Source organism: Littorina saxatilis, linkage group LG1 (assembly GCF_037325665.1).
Source record: "Littorina saxatilis isolate snail1 linkage group LG1, US_GU_Lsax_2.0, whole genome shotgun sequence".
Classification (NCBI taxonomy): Eukaryota; Metazoa; Mollusca; class Gastropoda; order Littorinimorpha; family Littorinidae; genus Littorina; species Littorina saxatilis.
In genome coordinates, this window is record NC_090245.1 from 10,878,147 (window position 1) to 10,899,262 (window position 21,116).

At 40.1% G+C, this 21,116-nt stretch overlaps 1 protein-coding gene and 1 long non-coding RNA gene across 2 annotated transcripts; both read right to left on the reverse strand.

Annotated features, from left to right (window-relative positions):
* Window positions 1-2,613: 2,613 nt before the first annotated feature.
* On the reverse strand, window positions 2,614-4,310 carry LOC138961616 (uncharacterized). Its single transcript, XR_011454249.1, has 2 exons — window positions 4,063-4,310; window positions 2,614-3,429 (listed from the first exon to the last, which is right to left on the reverse strand). It is a non-coding gene; the product is annotated as an uncharacterized lncRNA (long non-coding RNA).
* Window positions 4,311-6,575: 2,265 nt separating this feature from the next.
* Window positions 6,576-20,006, reverse strand: LOC138961518 (aurora kinase C-like). Its single transcript, XM_070333178.1, has 8 exons — window positions 19,927-20,006; window positions 18,916-19,164; window positions 18,394-18,505; window positions 15,456-15,535; window positions 14,220-14,358; window positions 11,679-11,827; window positions 10,296-10,527; window positions 6,576-9,390 (listed from the first exon to the last, which is right to left on the reverse strand). The coding sequence occupies exons 2-8, from the start codon at window positions 19,137-19,139 to the stop codon at window positions 9,280-9,282; spliced, it is 1,047 nt and encodes a 348-aa protein (XP_070189279.1). The 5' UTR covers window positions 19,140-19,164; window positions 19,927-20,006; the 3' UTR covers window positions 6,576-9,279.
* Window positions 20,007-21,116: the final 1,110 nt, after the last annotated feature.

Sequence of the window (21,116 nt, forward strand, 5' to 3'; positions counted from 1 at the left end):
ATGTGGACAGGAGTACAGTGGAGTCCGGGTACAACGAATCTCAAGGGAGATACATTTTAGTTCGTTATACCAGTAATTCGCTGCAGAGTTTTCAACCCTAAATGGCCTCAAGACAAGTTTTCCCAATCACCTTCAAATGATCGTCCCATCGATTTTTCCTTGGAGAGTACAATCTCTGCATGTTTTCAACAGCTTCATAATATAATCCATAGAGAGAGGCAAACTAACAGCGGGAGGTGCATGAAAAGCGTCACTTTTCACGATAAAACTTTGACTCGCTCATTCACGGGACATAACTGCACTCCGGACTGTCCACAGTGTTGAGCAATTTAGGAGACTTCACTGCCTGAGGAGAGTATTGATTCAAACGAACGCGTGGTTCTATATCGCGTCACTCGGTCACGGATCGGAGAAAACAAAAAAACAGTTCCAGATTTCGAAACCATGTTCGTCAGCCATTGTTTTTAGCAAGACAGACTACATGTGCACGAGTTTCGCTGACGTACATAGCAAAATGTCATGACGTCACCACAACTTTCGGTTTTGGTTCGATCTGTTCCGTGCACCTCCCGCTGTTAGTTTGTTCAGAGTTCGCTCATCACGCGATGTGCACTTGTGTTTGTGTATTTTTGTCTTTGGAGACAATTATTGACATCAGTTCGTTGTAGCCTTGTGACTTTTAGAGACAAAACAGTTCTGGGGTGATGAAAACGTGTTTGTTAAAAGAGGGGTTCGTTATGCAAATGAGTTCAAAAGGTTCGATGTAGCCGGAAAGTAACAAGTAAGAAATAAAAGGCTGTCTGCCGGGAAATCAATGGCAGTTTGTTAAAAGAGGGATTTCGTTATACCCAGGTTCGTTATAGCTGGACTCCACTGTACGTGTAAACTTATTTGTCAGAAGAAAAGCAAGGATATTCACTCTTTCAGTTTCAAAACCCATACAAACTTGACAGAGTTATTTCCTAAGGGAGGTAGAGAAATGTTGACCTAGATGGGGATGTTATTGTTGAAAGTGCTAGGGTAAAAGTGTCTGTTCCAGGGACCCTCCTTTTGTTGTTCATTGTGTTAATTCGTGTAAATAGTGATTTGAAATGTTTATGTAAACAGTGGTACCTCATGATGTCTCTTGAATGATGAACCTTACTGCCTGTTGTGCTTTGGCATCTGTAAACGATGATTTGCAACCTTGTTTTTCGATTTTTTTAATTTTTCATTATTTTTCAAGTGACAAGTATGCCATGGCAAGCCTAATGTGAGGAATACAGGCACTGCTTCTGTTTTGAGTAATAGGCGAGGGTTAAGTTAAGAGGAAGACTGCTTAGCAGGAAAAATGTTCTAAATGCATTTTTCTGTTTGACTGCCAAGTTGACTCTTTATTTGAACAATGTGCGTGTTGTTTGTGTTATGGTAACTTATGTCAGGCATTTGAGCAGCATGACTCGTATGGATGTGGGAAGTGCTGAACCGGCAAAGAATGATGGAATGCAATTTACAGTAGGCATTTCAAAGCCTCCTAACAAAACAGTGCAGTAAATCTATGTTTCCATAAATGAAAAGGCTTGGCAGCAGGCAAATTTCAGTGTTCTTGTTTCCATTAAAAGCGGCGGCCAAGTAGATTTTCTCTATCTGGATTGACTCCTGAAGATGAATTGGTCAAAAACTCACACAACCATGCTTAGTTTAAGATCAACTATATCTTACACTACTCCGCGCAGCAAATAAAATCTCCCCGCATATGAAAATGTCCATTCTTTGTTTCTGATGTTACGATTGATTCTGCTGCATCGCTGTATGGAAACAGACTGCTTCCGTGTTAAAATTTGCTACCCCACCTTTTGTTTCTGTTTAAAGAAAGAATTGCTTGGGACAGTTGAATTGAGTTTTTTTCTGGTAACTTTTGAACTGAAGAAAAAAAATTGATCCAACGTTTTATGTTGATACATATGAACCAAGAGGTATTTTTAAGTAACAAATTAAAGTGAACTTGACAGGTTTTGTTGTGGTCTTTGTGTGTATGCGTGTGTCTACTACTGTTCAGTGTGTGATAACCACTGAAGAGTTGGGGAAGAACACTTGTTTTTATTCCTTTGATATGGTGTATTATTTTGCTGTGGAGTTTGCAGGAAGAGCATTCTTGATACTGGTTATCATAAAAAAGTTATGACCAGAAAAAGCAGGAAGAATCCCAGTCTCTCAGCATTGTTTTTTTTCCATCATCACCCCAGACAGAGAATTTTTTAATTCAGCCTCGAAGTTTGGAAATTTTGTTTTGACAATTTTTAAAGTGCAGGGTGTGACAGGTATTGAATTATTATTTAGGGTGAAAGAAGTTGCCCATATGAAGTGGCGGCATACCTGAACTATTTTGTGAACAATGTCATGCTCTTATGTACCCACGGAATATGCGCGATATAAGACTCATTGATTGATTGATTGATTGATTATGTAAATATCATAGATACAGTAGAACCTCCCCCCCTTTAAAGAACTAACAAAAATCGGAGCAAATTCGGTCTTAAGAAGGAGGTTCAGGACAATGTAGTCTTAACTAAAAAATTATTTATGAACGTTGTGAGATGTGAAAAATGAAAGTCTTCACAATGAAGACGTTGAAAAAAGGGGGGTTCCACTGTATAATCTTCATTGATAAGTCGGGTCAAAATTAAATCATGTGAATCTGTCGTTTTGTGTGCCACAAATTGAACTGATATGTATTTGTAAATAATGTATGTTTGTATTAACATTGTTTTGTGAAAGTCAAATAAAGAATGAAAAAGTTTTTATGTATTTCTAATGGTCTTTTGCACTTGGGGAGGGGGGAATCTTCAGAACATGCATGCCTGCCCACACACAATGCATTAAATACATCCGTGATCATGAATGTGGATAAAATTTGAATGATAAGACACATAAAGCATACAAAGCAAGGTGTGAACGTTTGCTTGAGGCGTGTGAATAAGTTCTCGGTAGTTTTCAGTGTTGGACACATACACACATCGGACAAATAGTTCTATTATATGATCAGATCAGATCAAATTTTAAACAAGTCGCGTAAGGCGAAATAACATTTAGTCAAGCTGTCGAACTCACAGAATGAAACTGAACGCACTGCTTTTTTCACCAAGACCCACATACTCGTAGTTTCGTCAGTCCACCGCTCGTGGCAAAGGCAGTTCTTCTTGTCGATCACTCGGATGGAAACGCCGGTTCTCCGCGCAAATGTTGCCGTGCGCTGTAGGTCGTCCAGACTGCCATAGAGCTTCCCTTGCACCGTGGTCGCCTCCGCCCAGATCTGGCTCCTGAGGCCATCGTGTAGTGGGCAAGTCTGCAGCAGGTGTTCCGTTGTCATGCTGCCTGTTTGACAAGGGCACTGGTCTGACTGGCCAATTCTGAACTTGGTGAAAAGGTGGTGGTTCATTCGGTTGTGGCCTGTCCGCAGCCTGAATATGAGGACCTGCTCAGACCTTGTGAGCAGGTGAAAGGCATCGTTTTTGAGTCACTTGAGAAAAAGTGACTCTATGTAATCGGTCAGTGTTAGTCTGTCCGGCCGGCCGTCCGGCCGGCCGTCCGTAGACACCACCTTAACGTTGGACTTTTCTCGGAAACTATCAAAGCGATCGGGCTCATATTTTGTTTAGTCGTGACCTCCAATGACCTCTACACTTTAACGATGGTTTCGTTGACCGTTGACCTTTTTCAAGGTCACAGGTCAGCGTCAAAGGAAAAATTAGACATTTTATATCTTTGACAAAGTTCATCGGATGTGATTGAAACTTTGTAGGATTATTCTTTACATCAAAGTATTTACATCTGTAGCCTTTTACGAACGTTATCAGAAAAACAAGGGAGATAACTAGCCTTTTCTGTTCGGCAACACACAACTTAACGTTGGGCTTTTCTCGGAAACTATAAAAGTGACCGGGCTCAAATTTTATGTGAACGTGACTCATTGTGTTGTGAATAGCAATTTCTTCCTGTCCATCTGATGCCTCATATAATATTCAGAACTGCGAAAGTGACTCGATCGAGCGTTTGCTCTTCTTGTTGTTGTAGTGTGGGTGCTGCTGCAACCACTTTTTGTGTTGCTTGGCCTTGATGATGGTCTTGGCTTCTTTGAAGGTGGTTGATCTGTCATTCTGGTCCTTCGTAGTGCCCTCCTTTGCCAGAGTATCTGCGGCTTCGTTGCCTAGTATGTTGCAGTGAGAGGGGACCCATTGCAGCACGACTGTGTGGGCTCTGCACTGGGAGGTCAAGGCGGATGACAGGTCATTCAGTTCTTTGTCTCTGGCAGTGTCTAAGGCCTGCAGGACTGACTTTGCGTCGCTGAAGAACACAACTTACACACACACACACACGCGTGCTCCTTTCACACTTTCATATCTGCATCCTCGAAATTAAAAACAAGAACGGTTTTTGTTGGGAATTAAGTTGAAATCTGTGAGCAAGTTTATTCACATTTACAAACAAGTCACGTAAGGCGAAATAACAACATTTAGTCAAGCTGTCGAACTCACAGAATGAAACTGAACGCACTGCTTTTTTCACCAAGACCACATACTCGTAGTTTCGTCAGTCCATCGCTTGTGGCAAAGGCAGTGAAATCGACAAGCCATGCAGAATAGTGCGGTAGTGGTCGCGCTGAGCAGGATAACATGCTTTTCTGTATGTCTATTCTTTTTAGCTTACTGAGTTTGTTTTTAATCCAAACATATCATATCTATATGTTTTTAGAATCAGGTACCGACAAGTAATAAGATGAAACTGTTTTTAAATCGATTTCGGAAAATTAATTTTAATCATAATTTTCATATTTTTAATTTTCAGAGCTTGTTTGCAATCCAAATTTAACATATGTATATGTTTTTGGAATCAGAAAAGGACGAAGAATAAGATGAAATTATTTTTGGATCGTTTAATAAAAAAATAATTCTAATTACAAGTTTCCGATTTTTAATGACCAAACTCATTCATTAGTTTTTCAGCCACCAAGCTGAAATGCAATACCAAAGTCCGGCCTTCATCGAAGATTGCTTTGCCAAAATTTCAATCAATTTGATTGAAAAATGAGGGTGTGACAGTGCCGCTTTAACTTTTACAAAAAGTCGGATATGACGTCATCAAAGGTATCAATCGAAAAAATGAAAAAAGCGTCCGGGGATATCATTCCCAGGAACTCTCATGTCAAATTTCATAAAGATCGGTCCAGTAGTTTAGTCTGAATCGCTCTACACACACACACGCACAGACAGACACACACACACACACATACACCACGACCCTCGTCTTGATTCCCCCTCTATGTTAAAACATTTAGTCAAAACTTGACTAAATGTAACAAGTCGCGTAAGGCAAAATTACTACATTTAGTCAAGCTGTTGAACTCACGGAATGAAACTGAACGCACTGTCGTTTTTCACAAAGACAGTACAGCTTCGTCAATCCCCGCGAGAAGGAAATCGCTCACCTTCCACGTGCAAAACGCAGTGAAATTAACACGCCAGAATAGCGCGGTAGCGTATTGTGCAAAGCAGGAAAGCGCGCTTTTCTGTATTCTTGTTAACTTTTGGAGCTTGTTTTGAATACAACCTATCATATCTATGTTTTTGGAATCAGGAAATGATAAAGAATAAGATGAAATCATTTTTGCATCGATTTCTTAAATTTTTATCGTAAGACTAATTAATCTATTTTCGTTAATTGTGATCACATTTTAAGAGTAAACATGACATATGTATATATTTTTAGATTCAGAATATGATGAAGAATACGATGCAATCAATTTTAAGTCTGTTTGCGAAAAATCGATTTTAATGACAACTTTAATGAGCAAACACATTAATCTATTTTTAAGCCTCCAAGCTGAAATACAATACCAAAGTCCGGGCTTCGTCGAAGATTACTTGACCAAAATTTCAACCAATTTGGTTGAAAAATGAGAGCGTGACAGTGCCGCCTCAACTTTCACGAAAAACCGGATATGACATCATCAAAGCTATTTATCAAAAAAAAGAAAAAAAAGTCTTGAGATACCATACTTAGGATCTCTCATGTCAAGTTTCAAGAAGATCGGTCCAGTAGTTTTCTCTGAATCACTCTACACACACACACACACACACACACCACGACCCTTGTCTCGATTCCCCCCTCTACGTTAAAACATTTAGTCAAAACTTGACTAAATGTAAAAAGAAGTAGGATGAAAGTCTCATTACAATGTAAGAAATTACTTCCCTTTGTCATGTGGTCTTTTCATTAGCTCTGCTTTATTTGGTTATACAATTGCAGACCTGGGAATCCATACGATTTCCCCGTGAGAAGAAAAATTTCTAGACTACCTTTTTTTTTACAAGCGCACCCCAAAGCCGATCCAGTCTTTTGACACACGATGCCAGTTTTTTCAGTTAACATTGAAAGCAGCATTTGTGACAGGCCTGTGTGAAGCATGTTTAAATCACAGATGTTCAAATGCTGTTCATTTTTCTGAAAATACACCAAGTTTTTGTGCGCAAAACAGGGGTTCCCAGGTCTGCAATAGGCGCTCTTCTTAACAAACAATAAAGGCATTAACATCAAGGTAACATATACAGATCTTTATTTACAAAATGTGCACAAATATTTGACATGTTTGACAATCAATTATACAAAATGTATGAGTCAAAATTTAATCCAGGGGCAAACTGAAAGTCCGCACAGACACAGGAAATGTTTGTCACATTATAATCTAAATGCACTCATGTTTTTTGGTGAACCAAACAATAAGATGATTGTTCAGAGAGCTATTGTCATTGACAAAATCCCTGTCCTGTCTCAAATCTGCTATCTACACGGCATACCCATGAGTGACTCCCATCCAAAGTTCTATTGTTCATCACTATTTGTGTAACCCAGTTCTTGTCGCAGTTCAAACACGCATCAGGGCTGTACCTCAACACCTGCCTGAGGTGGGTTAAAATCGTGCTGGTTGGGATCAAATTCCAACTTTCTGGCCCGGCTGGGGATGTCAAAATATTGGTCAGCCAGTCCTTTTTTCTCATCTTACCCCTCTCCACCCTTCTTTAAAAGTTGTGAAGTGCCACCAATCGCCATCCTTTCCTCTCTCCAACCACTACTCCCCCCCCCCCCCCCTCCCTTTTATTGTTTGTCGCTGCCAACAAGGCTGTGTCACCATCAGCTACGTCCTCCTCTTTTCCATTTGTCTTCCACTCCCTCATCCCCCGTCCATCCATTCCCTCGACTTCAAGATCACACCTGCTGAAATGCTGCACTGCCCTCCTTTGGCAAAGCAGTATGTGAGCACTGACAGCAATTGATTTCTTTGTTTGCACCATTAACATAGACTCAGAAAGTACTTCATGCGCCATGCCAACCTTTCGGTGATTTGTGTTTTGCTGGTAAACAACTCGCACAATTGGGCTTGATTTCCGAGTCAAAACGGCAAAGAAACTAATAAAAACAAACAAGTGAAGAAAAACAGACGCAGTCGTAGTCATGCTACACTGTTTAAAATTATTCTTAAAAACGAAAAAAATAAACATTCAGAAATGAAAACTTATTTGGTAAGACTTGAATCTGGGCTGGTTTACATTTCTGGGTTATCGGCCTGGCTTGCCGGTGTCTCAGTACGTTAAGTTACACCCATGCATCTTCTGGATCTGAACCACTCCAATTGTACAAACACAATCAAATTCATCCGGACAGGGATCAAATTTCTGATGACTAATCCATGAAAACAATGATTCTGATAATCCATTATGGGTGTTTCTACAATGTTGTTCACCAGTATTTTAGGTTACTATCGCGTAAGAGTAAGAGACACTTTTATAACCTCAGTTAAGCCATACATGTACACAAAATATTTAGGTGCAACCCTTTTACCATGCAAATGAGACTGGCCCCACAATACAAAATGTGGAATAAATAGAAAGTTTGACATCACCCTACTGTACGATACCTTTCCCATTCACATGGTGTTCCTTTCACTCGTGAGCATCAAAATCACTGGCGAAGTTCACATGCACATATTTCAATTCATTACAAATGGTACTTGCACTTCAAAATCATTGCTGGGAAAATTGCAGCCTGTCTTTCCATTTTCATTTTTCATTTCATTTTCATTACTTTATTGTCCCATCGCTGGGAAATTCGGGTCGCTTCCTCCCAGTGGAAAGCTAGCAGCAACGGAGTCGCGCTACCCAAGTGTCTGCGTGTTTAGGTGTATTCAGCCACCTGCACTTATGGCAGAATGACCAAGGTCTTTTACGTGCCATTGTGATGACACGGGGGTGGGACATTCTTCTTCTTCGTTCATGGGCTTAGACTCCCACGTTTACTCATGTTTTTAGCACGAGTGGATTTTTACGTGTATGACCGTTTTTACCCCGCCCTTTAGGCAGCCATACGCCGCTTTCGGAGGAAGGGGGTGGGACATGGCTTCCGTCTCTGGGTCTGCACATAAAGTTGACCCGTGTCCGTCCCGGCCCGAATTCGAACCTGCGACCTTCCGATCACAAGTCCAGTGCTCTACCATCTGAGCTAGTTTTACACACAAAAAAACAAGAAAAAAAAGTCGTATACATTTTGACTGCAAAATAACACACAGATGTATCACACTAATCCAGCAATGATATTATACACAGCATTTACTCCTACATCATTCAAGGTGTCAGCAAAACCATCAGAAACCTCAGTAAATGCATTCTAAAGTGTAAGAACTTTCTGCAATTTGTACACACACAAAAATGAATCCACCAAACAAACATTTCTGATGCAATTAGGAACAAGTAACATAGCATTCCACCACGTAAATATTCATTACAAGACAGACACACTATTGATATTATTAGTGCAACCATGTGGATTCAGGTTGCACTTACCTTCTCAGTTAAAAATTGGACATGACAGACTGGCAGGAGCCTTTACCAGCATTCAAAGTGTCTCTTACAGAACTTTACATATACAAGTTGCAAGCCTTTTTGGTCTGAAACATCTCAAAGAAGCTCTCTTGAAAGTACAGCACTACTGCTCGGCTTGATAAATATACTTTATATACCTAAATGATCTGACAGGGTCAAAAGAAGCACTCACATAGTTGATCAACACTAAGAACAAGTACAGGGTCTCAAACCGCAAATATCTCATAAAGTATGAATTCATTCACATATTTATTAGTTGACATAGTGTGTCCCTCCATCCCCACCTAAATGTTTTGAAAAATGTAAATTGACAAAAAAAGCCTCGTTAAAGTCTGTTATCTATCAACCATTTTCCTGCATCGTTTCACTATGGTTTGGACTTTGTGGCGCCATCAGCTGAAGTGTGATTCTCCACAATCCAGTAATGGGTCATCACTTGGGGCAGTGGCAATCTTTTTCTGGGGTCATGACGAAGCAGCTGAAACAAAAACACAAATTTAGAATATGTAATGTGACGCTCAAATCTTCAGCTTTGTGCAGACCTGTTTAACCACACTTTGACTTTGGTGTACTTTTCACCGAGATTCAGCGTATTTTCAAAATATTGAGAGTATTTTGCAACTCAAGAAACGTGCATGAGCTATTGCTTCAAGGGCAGCAATAACATTGTCCGTCTTCAGAAGTGGAACTTTTAGGCGTTACTGCTTTTCGCTTCAACATTTTCGTCAAGGTGCTAGACTCGACGACAACAATGGCGGCAGATAAAATCTCGTCAAATCACGTCTCACGTGATTACATTGACCAATCGTCAAAGCTGGATTTTATCCACTGGGCTATCGCGAGAACAGGTTTGGCAACCTACGTTCGATTTCTTCTTCTTCCATTTAGTGATCACGATCAAACTTGATTTTTTTTTTTACGACTGTCTTATTTTTTTCTCTCCAAACGTATTGGTCGTATCCTTGGCAACTTTGCGTACAAAATACGGTGAAATCGAATAGGTAAACAGGTCTGTTTGTGAGACAAAGCCCAGCGAACACAGCAGGCTATCTAATATCTAGCAACATTTTATGCAATAGAGCGAGCAGAATGACCGTGCTAATCTTTCAGAAAGCCAGGTAAGGGGGCAGTAACAGTATTTGACTGCTTCACCTCCAGGAGAAAAACACCAAAATAAAATGTTCCTTTGTTTATCCATCCTATATGCAACATACACACAGTTTTAAGTTTGAGTTTGACACTAAAAATAAAATAAACAAGAGAAAACAAACACCACATAGACTCCTATGTAATATCTCAAATTTGAGACAAAAACGTTCGATTTGATAAAAAAAAAAAGATTCACAAAACAACTTCCACACTCTGGCATTGCCCAGCATTTACCTTTGATATGAGATCACGGGCACCAGCAGCAACCAGCTCTGGGAATCGCAGATCAACTTTGGTGATGCGAGCATAGGTTTCAGAGTGGCTCTCAGTCTCAAAGGGAGGGTTACCGACCAAGAACTCGTAGCATAGGACTCCCAGGCTCCAAAGGTCCACGTTTTCGTCGTGAGTCTTTCCCTCAACCATTTCCGGAGGCAGGTAGTCTAGGGTGCCGCACATGGTCGTGCGTCTGAAACATGCGGGTCAAGTTAGTCATTGTGAATGTGGGAGAACTTACAGGAAATGCAGAAAGTATATTTAGTTTTCTTTGAGTCAGGAGTATCTGGTGAAAATTCATGTACTGAATTATGAATAGCTAAATAGCAACATCAACACTGTAAATAATAATACCACACAAAACAGAACGAAAGTAGGTAACGAAATGCATGAAAAAACAGTTGCAAATATATATTACCATAAGCTGTGATATCCGTTATCGAAAAAAAGCATCAAAACAGTGGAACAACTAGCGACATGGCAGCATTTGAAATAAGATAAAATTAAAAGTCTGAAACTCGTTCTTCTTTGTCATGCATAGGCTGAAACTCCCATGTACACTTGTGTTTTTTTGCACAAGTATGATTTTATGACCGTTTTTACCCCGCCAACTTTGGCAGTCATACGCTGCTTACGGGGGATGAATGCTTGGTATTTTCCTGCTTTTATAACCAACCGAACTCTGACATGAATTACAGGGTCGTTTCTGTGTTCTTTCTTTCTTTATTTGGTGTTTAACGTCGTTTTCAACCACGAAGGTTATATCGCGACGGGGGAAGGGGGAGATGGAATAGAGCCACTTGTCAATTGTTTCTTGATCACAAAAGCACTAATCAAAAATTTGCTCCAGGGGCTTGCAACATAGTACAATGTATGACCTTACTGGGAAAATGCAAGTTTCCAGTACAAAGGACTTAACATTTCTTACATACTGCTTGACTAAAATCTATACAAACATTGACTATATTCTATACAAGAAACACTTAACAAGGGTAAAAGGAGAAACAGAATCCGTTAGTCGCCTCTTACGACATGCTGGGGAGCATCGGGTAAATTCCTTCTCGTCCCAATATGGGACACCCCCTAACCCGCGTAGGGGGGGGGGTCGTTTCTGTGTGCGCTTGGTCTTGTGTGTACCCACGAAGGAGGATAAGGCAATAGCAGGTCTGCAAATACGATGACCTGTGAGATCAGAAAAATCTCCACCCGTTTTTAACCCACCTGGATTCCAACACTCAACTTTCTGCTTGTGAAGCCAGTGTCTTATCCACTTGGCCACTGCACCCTGAAACTTTTTCAAAATCCACAGTAAGAATAAAGATAATTCCTCAAACTACTACACACCTGGAGGAAGGAGCATGGACAGACCAACCAAAGTCAGCGATTTTGAGTTCCCCCCTCATCCCCAGTAGTAAATTCTCTGGCTTGATATCACGGTGTATCACTTTCTTGCTGTGGCAGTAGGTCAAGGCACTGGACAGTTGGTAGATGTACTGAAAAAGAAAGTTGTAATGAGATCAATTGTTCCATATTCATCAGTTTACACAAATGAAGTAACAGATTATTTTTTTTTTTGCCGTTTGGTTCATTACAGGATTGAATGTATTTTTATACTTATGCTGTCCAGTGTTGTTTTAAGTTAATGCTGTTGATCAGTGTGTTGATGCGTGTGTTGGTGTAAATGGCTGGATTGAAATGTTTCTTAACCGCAATGTCATCACAAATTCCCAACCTTGGGCAATTAAAGATTCTGTATTCTGCTCCTGTGTCCGAAAATGCAGAATAAGACCCCCTCCCCTCTAATTCCTACTTATGGTTATAGCTCTGTGCAAGACGTCCTTTTTCATGCTTTATCTTGGTTTAGAAGTAACTGTACACAGGGGTCGACACTAACTTATTTGGCCTGGGGCCACACTGGCCCCAGAGATGGAAATTGCTGGGGCGGAAAACAATAATCTGGGGCCCACTCTCAGTATTCACGTGCGGCAATGCATTGTCTGTTTTTCTTCATCGTACTGAAGCCAGGGAAATTATTTCAACCATTTGACATTGACATTACGACAGCGCTTCGCGCTTTTGGCTGCATCGGTCTCCTTTTTTCGTTTCTCTCCACCCTGTTCTTCATATTCATTTCCATGTCTTTTTACACCAGGGATGTGTCGCCACATTTTGCGTTTGGCATTTGAAGGCGATACTTATCTCTCACGCTAAAGAGCGCAATCTGGGAGTTATTTCCCTTGCGGCATTGTCCTTCGACGATTTCAATGGGTTTTTTTCCTTGACTGCGGCATTGATCGTAACGTAAATTTCAGTGACGACTTTGAATGGCGATTTTTAGTGATTGGCTCTGGCATTAGAATTTTCGGTTTGTCATTGTTGGAATTTATCCTGGGGCGGAGTGGGCCCCAAGCTTCGGCAATGTTTGGGGCGGAACACAAAACTCTGGGGCGTTTCGCCCCCCGCCCCCGCTAGTGTCGAACCCTGGTACACAAAACAACACCTAGCCAATCAGTGTCTGAATATTTAGACAGTCAGGGTCATCAGCATGTTTGAACACCTTCTCACAGAAAACAACCTACTGTATAGAACAGGGCCTCACATCCATGAGAGGTAGCATAGGACAAATGTCCTGGCCAATGTAAAAGTGATAGGACATTTGTCCTGAACAAAAACAAATCAATAGGACATTTTGTTCCCGTAACAAAACGTAAATATAATTAAACTTGACTAGTTTCTTGGCACAAGGGTAAAAGAACAAAAATACTTTTTTTGGCAAAAAGGTAACAGAAAATATAAAATAAATTACATTGAGTCAGTGCAGTGTTTCTGCCCTCTTTCTTGTTTTGTCAGCTGTCGGGTTTCAACTATCTCCTTGTCTCTCTGGAGAGATGGCACTTGCACACTAACAGCATGGTCTTTAGTTTCTTGATGATCGGTAAGGGCCGATTTGCGAAAGTTCGAACAGCCAACGGTAAAAGTGTTGGACTTCCCTGTGTGCTGACATGAGGTGCAAAACATAAGTTTCCTCTCTGGGTCATGCGACACCCACGGGAATGATGTCGCCCAGCTTGAGATGAAGTTACGTGTGGGGGTGAGGGAGGGGGTAGTGTCTTTCTTCGGCTCCGATGTTTGACTATCGCGATCGACATTCTCACATGGGCGATCAGGCTCTAACTGCTCTGGGGCTGGAGGAAGCTCAGTTTCCGTGCTACTGACAGATGAGGGAAGGGACTTGAAGTGTAATTTCTTCTGTCCCTTTTCTGGGATCAGTTTTCGTTTAGGTGACATGTTTGTTATTTTCGGGGAAAGCGCGAAGGGAGGCAACTCTCAACTGGCTTCGAGCATTCCGAGTTGCGAGCCTTGGAAACTCTTTGGTAATAGAGGCACAAAGTGTCTAATTTCGTCTGCTACACATCGCTTTGCAATACATCGATAAAATAGCATTCAAACTACTGTAAATTGAGAAGTACTGACGATGTCCGGATCAAATGATAGAATAATCGGACATTGACCACTTTGTGACAAAAACAATAGGACATTTGTCCTCCTGCATGAAAAATGTAGGACATTTGAAAAAAATATCCTCATATGTCCGATGTGGATGTGAGGCCCTGATAGAATATTAAGAGTAAAGATTCAATGTTAGACATGAGATCATAAAAGAATGAGCTCTGGAGCTGTAAAATGTCTGGATATCTGCCAATTGACGAACAAATCTCACGCATGATTCAATGTTAGACATGAGACGAAAACAATATTATGCAAAATAGTGCATCTTTTGACCTAAGAATGAGCTCAAGAGCTTCAAGTTTAAAAATGCACGATATCTCCTAACAGGTGGAAAAATCTAACGCCTGAATCATGGCTACATAAGCCTCCACTTACATTTGCTGTTCTCTTCTCGTCAAATCGGCCACACCTCTGAAGTTCTTTGTACAGCTCTCCCCTGGGTGCAAACTCCAGTATCAAATACACCCGGGTCTTGTCGTGGAAGTAACCAAACATCCTCAAAATGTTTTCATGTCTGTAACAGACAGGAACATAACTATTCAAAAACACAAACTTCACTTACTTTCACTGCTAATAAAACTTCAGGACTTGCTTAATGTTTAGGCCAATCAAAGACATTCCAGGTTTCCGATTCCCTCATCAACCCGTCTTGTTCCTCCCAACCCTGGAATATTTTTTTACCAATCATTTTTTGGGCCTTACCGTATTTGACGGACTACAAGCCGCAACTTTTTTTTCCAAAAAAAATCGCATTGCGGCTTATGAAAAGATGCGGCTAAAACGTTACCTAAACTTGAATAGCATTCACCTAATAAAAGTCGCCGCGGATTTTCATTTCGCTCGATTAGCGATTACCGGTACTTTATTAGCTCTCTACTCAAGACTCGGCGCTTTTTCTTTCTTTCACAAATCTTCGTTTGTCAACAAGTCGTCGTGACAAGATAGCGTACAGAGAAACACCGGATGTATCGGGATCTCGCGCGCGCGCGATTTCATTTTTTTGTGTCTTGCGATAGTTGGAGGAGCGAGAGCCACCATGTTGTGTTTTCGTCTGCTTGAAATGTGCGCAAAAGTCGTAAATCATCCCAAAAAAGCTTATTCCGGGCGGGACTACATGTGTGTGTTGGTTACAAATTGTGTGTGTGATATTTTTCTTCAAACTTTTTCCCTTTTCTTCTTTGTTTCACTTGTTTATTCTCGGAGCCGATTTCGCCAAATACCGTACTTTCGTTTGCCTGGTTGTTTTGATTGATTGACACGATCTGATTATATTTTTTTCGACGGCGGCTAATATAGTGACGCGGCCTATCCGTGGCTCATCCCAATTTTTTTGTTAAAAGTCGGGGGTGCGGCTTATAAAACGGTGCGTCTTGTAATCCGTCAAATACGGTACTCTTCTCTGAAGATGCGAAGAAGCACACAATTTTCCCTGTAACTTTAAGTTCTCGATAAATAACGTAAAACACATACACCTCTTTTTCACACTGTTCAAAACACCTGCAACAAATTACACACCAGAACAATGACTTGACAAACTGAGGAAGACATGAAACGTAACAATGCAAATCCATAGCTCAGCGAATTACACATTAGTGAAGTGTCAAAACTCACCGGAGATGAGACTGAATTTCTATTTCACGTCGTAGTTGATGCTCGACCCCAGCCTTTTGCAACTGTGACTTGAACATTAACTGGAAAAAATAACACCATGTTGCTAGTTAACACATTCAGTCAGGTGAGATTATACCTATCAAACCAGAAACCCTAATTTGCTTATAATTATATCCTTTCAAAACATCTGTCCCACTTGATAATTTGATTCACAGAGTCAGAGTGTATGTAGGATGAGTGAAATTCTTGCATGCTTTTAAAACTTGACTCATTGGCACTGGCAGTACTGTGATAATTTCTCGTTCTCATCACTGACTTTGCGAAAAATAAAACGTCAATCTCATAGAGTAAGACCTTTTAATTTCAATTTTAATCTGCAAAAGCAGATTTTAAAACAATCATTCCGGGATCGCGTTGATGCAAGATTTTTGTCTGACACATGTGAAAACTCACTGACGCGTCTCTTTCATTGTGATTGGTATGCCTTATATATATGTGCACGTCCTAGATACTGGGAAATACTATGGGTTGTCAACTTTGAATGACTGTCACAATATCTCTGAGCAATGGATGACAAAGGGGATGCTTTGATGTCAAAGGGGATGGATTTGACTTACTGTAACAACCAAGTTTGGGTTTCCAAACATTGCTGTGGGTTTTAAACGATTTAATTTTTAGCCAAAATGCCCCCAAAACAGCACCTAAAACTGGGACAAAAATACACCAGTCTGTGTTGCAGCTGTACATAATGGAGAATAAAGCTCTGTGAATTTTATTGTGATGTTTATGGGTCAGCTGAAGGATTATTCTCGACATACACACTCAAGAATTACATCTATTTTTCTTCTTCTGGGAGTTTGATCGGCAAAGAAAACACGTAATCGTGGGTTACCGTCGTTTCCGGTTTCAACTTCATCAAAAAATGCGATCTGCTGAACAAAGGAAACCTCAAAGTTATTCAAAGTCATTATTTATTTATTTCAACAACATTTAGGTTTTCAAAACACAGCACTACGGTAGGAAACAAATTTATTTCAGCTTATAATCGCGCTTGAATGTACCCCACCCTTGTTTCGTTTCCATCTGTAACCCACGAAAGCATGGCCACAGCAGACGACAAATCCCGCATTGCCTATCACACACGCGTTGTGAGATCGCGGGAACACCGTCGAAAGTTCCATTCATGACGTTTGACCCGGTCATGTGAATAGACAATGAGAATTTATCCACCCAATCGTATTCGTTTCCGGTTTTTGAGACGTAACTCACGACAGACCACGCTGTATCTTCACTGTTTGAGACCTGTAAAATCTTTTTTGACAATTGTAGCATATATTCATCGACGAATTTTGCGATATTTTGCTGATTAAAGCTTGATCTGGTGCAAAGTTTGAGCAGCACATGTGTTCTCATGATCGGCGCCATTATGAAATTTTCGATTCTTCTGCAACGCACGATCGACAATCGATTACTTCTCTCATTTAGGATTGTCGCTTATGGAAACTTGAAAATTTCAAACTTTCATGTATGCATAGTTATTTATCTATGTAGTCCACATGCAATAATCAAGTTTTAGTTCTTTTCTTTGGAAATAAAAGACATTACGAACTATGGTTTCCATGAAACTCACGACAGTATTATCTCTATACACATAAACCCAGTGAGCACAGATCGAAAACTTTTTGCTCACTTAAATCTTTCTATCATGTATTAAAACCCAAAAGGGTGCCCAAAACGCTAGTTGCTACATTTGACCTACAAAAAAAACTTTTGCGCCTGGACATTGCGTGGGTTACGGTTTCCACTTTCTACTTCGATCTAGTTAACTTATGGAAACTTGTAATTTCAAACTTTCATGTTTGCATATTTATTTATCAATGTTGTCCACATGCAAATTGCAATAATCAAGTTTTAGTTCTTTTCTTTGGAAATAAAAGACATTACAAACTATGGTTTCCATGTAACTCACGACAGTATTATCTCTATACACATAAACCCAGTGAGCACAGATCGAAAACTTTTTGCTCACTTAAATCTTTCTATCATGTATTAAAACCCAAAAGGGTGCCCAAAAGGCTAGTTGCTACATTTGACCTACAAGAAAAACTTTTGCACCTGGAAATTGCGTGGGTTACGGTTTCCACTTTCTACTTCGATCTAGTTAACTTATGGAAACTTGTAATTTCAAACTTTCATGTTTGCATATTTATTTATCAATGTTGTCCACATGCCACATGCAATAACTGAGCTAAAGTTCTTTCCTGTGGGATATTGAAGCCTAAAGTGGAAACCATGTAACCCACGACATAGAGCGTACTGCATGTGTCTAATTGTCATTTCTAAAGAAACCCCGATATGAAAGGTCCTCTCTTTGACAGAAAAAGATACAGGCATGTCTTTTGCACTTAAAAAAGAGTATTTCACTCAATTCAGTCCTACTTTTTTTCCTGGTGTCCATGTCCCATAGTTGTGACCCAGTATCTAGGATGTGCACATATGCTAAAATAATGTGCCTATTTGTCTCCACTTGATGTTAATCCTGCATGGAAATATGCATACCATTGGCTTTCGGACATATCAAATACAACTACAAGGCTGCTGTTCTGTGACTATATTGCATCTCTGGCAATGAAAACAAATCTTTCACAAAAGGGACATGTAAAAGTCATTTAGTACACGTATGCAAAACTATTGCTCCTTGGCTCATTAGACAAATAATTGGTTTGAGACAAACTCCTCGCAAGTGACTGGCCTATAATGTGACGTGACGTTATAATAGTTTAATACTTATATTTCCCAAGAAAGCGCCAGCTTATTACTCACGCTTTCACAACCCATACAAACCGGACAGAGTTATTTCCGGAATTTGTCTATTAACAGCTCATTAGTGGGAATACTGAGATCAAGAGCAGCTACAAGCAACCAAATTGTCTCTTACCTTCAGAGCCACAATGTACTTGCTCTGCTTTTCCCTTGCCAGGTAAACATTGCCAAACTTTCCTTTACCAAGAGGTTTACCAATGTCAAAATCCTCTAAAGCCCACTTTTTCCTGCAAGAAAAAAGGTGGTGAAACATTACTGCAACTAGAGAGCTGCAATGAATCTAACCGTGACAACATAACATGTGAAATGAACATCGGCAACAGAAGTATTGATTCACTGCACACAGCTTCTCTCAAGCAGTGAACATACACTTAAAATACAGACTTGACACAGCTAACTTAAATACAAATAAGGGCACCTGAATGTACAGCTGTATAGAAGAGAAAGTGATCATCAAACTCAAAGACAACCGAGTGATGGGATTTGAGGAATAGTAATGGTGAATTTAGGCCAAGTATTGCCACAGCAAACATACTTCAGCCCCAGCCTGGATAGATTGAGGCAGGGAGTCATATAGATCGAGATACATTAAAGATAATTTGTGAAAACCAAATATGCATAAAACCTTGACCCTCACATTCTCTGTGATGCCATTGGATCAGCGTCTTTTGTCTCTGCTGACGCAGAATCCTTCCCGCCTGCTAAACTGCCTGAAGACGATGCTTGCTGCATTGATTTAGCTGTAGTTGACGTGGTTTCTTCTCGTAGCTTTTTCAGTTGCTCCATAGATACAGTGCTGGCACTGACAGGGTTGGTAGCGTTGACAGGCTTGAGAACTCGCTTTGGCTCCATTGAGGCCATGAGTGGTCCTATCTAAAGCACCTCCCTTAGAAAAGAAACAACAGAATATCTATGCATTTAATTTACATAGGCTTACTTTTTGAGCCAATGTAAGTTGTAACACACCATAGATTCCAGCAACCTACCACTTGACACTTCAAGTAAACTGCCTGACTGCTTTTTCTGTAGAGTGTGCGATTTATTATTTTTGTAATAGTGGGAAGCTTGTAAATTGTTCTACCATACGTTCAGGCTTCAACAACCCCTCTACAAATAAAACAAATTCGACTGACACTGACAAGGAGTAAATGACAAAGACTTGAATGAGCACGGCGGCATCGTGGCCACCGTGCATAGTTCCAGTTTATCAGACATTTTCAGTTTCTGGACATTACCAGCGGTTTAAATTCGGACCTTTCGATGCTGCCGACTTTCATAAAAATGACCGTACAATCGTCTTGTCTTGTCTTGTCTTTCCATTACTGCCCACAATCAACAGTAGTGATTATTTCGGCACTTGATGGCAATCGTTACGGAAGAAACATTTTTAAAACATTGATACACACAGGTTAATTTCAATGTTGCAACTAGTTTACAGGTGGAATACTGGAAGAAATGGCACAGGGACCAAAGAAACACGTACGCTTCCAGTTCCGTTTTCACGGTTTTGGCCCACTGATCGTTATGACTTTACCACTGTCGCACTCGCAATGAATTCATGCAGAATGTCAATAACGACGAATCAAAGATGTACAAACCATGGATAAACAAAAGAAAAACTCAAATTCAGAAAGGAGCGAACACTCACCAGCACAAACTCGTATCCGAGAGAAATGCCTTTCAAATTCTATATCACACTCTGCAATTGGTTTTCCGCGCCCGCTGTTGACATCAGTAACAACGTTTTCTATTGGTCAGAATTGTAGCCATGGGGGAGTAATTTGTTTCGTGCATTTATCTCCCCTTGGACCAGCGGTTGCAAACCACTGTGCTATTGTGGTTCTACTAAAAGAGAACTCGGCAGAACTGTATTACTGACAAGGATAAAGGTTTTAGGCTTTATAGCCTTGGAGAGGGAGAGGGAGAGAGAGAGAGAGATTATAAAAAATTAAAGATTCTTCCTATCAAATTAAGATTTACCTATAACAAAGGTGCAATAATGCATAGAATTATGTCAGGGAATGGTTTTTGTTTTTTGTTTTTTGTTTTTGCTTAACGCCCAGCCGACCACGAAGGGCCATATCAGGGCGGTGCTGCTTTGACATATAACGTGCGCCACACACAAGACAGAAGTCGCTGTCAGGGAATGCACCTACATTCATTGCCTCAAATTTCAAACTGAATAATTCAAGCCGGAAAACTAATCAAATGAATTACCCCAACCCCTAGAATTGACCTTTACAAATCAAGTCTTTCTTATTCTGGCGCCTTATTGTGGAACTCCATTCCTGATTTAATTAAAATGCAATTCAGTGAAACTTCCTTCAAGGAACTGTACATGCTGTTTCTCTTGGAAACAAATAAATAATTATGTGATAATATTACATCATTGCTTGATATTCATAATGCATTTTGAAATGTCTTTTTAATTTGTTGACATGTTAATTATATAAATTGAATTGTAATTAACTTAACTTCTATTTTTTTTCTTCTTTTTATTAATCGAGTTACCCTCAATGGGCGAGGGACGGATGGAAAAAAAAAGCATGTATACTTTGCTTATTCTGTTACCCTCGATAAATAAATAAAGTTCAAAAGTTCAAAGTTCTGTCTCTTTGTCTCTCAAAGTCCGTGAGTCAGAGAGTGTGTGTGTGTGTGTTGTTAAAGTTGTTATAAACTTGGCCAACAAATTATTGCAACAAATTTCGAATCCAAATTAGACAATAATGCCATTGTCATTTCATTAAAACTTAAAACTCGGCCCTTCTGTTTTTGTCTGGTCGATTTTGAGGGTACCCTTATTTGAGAGGCGGTTACACGATCCCTGTAAAAGATATA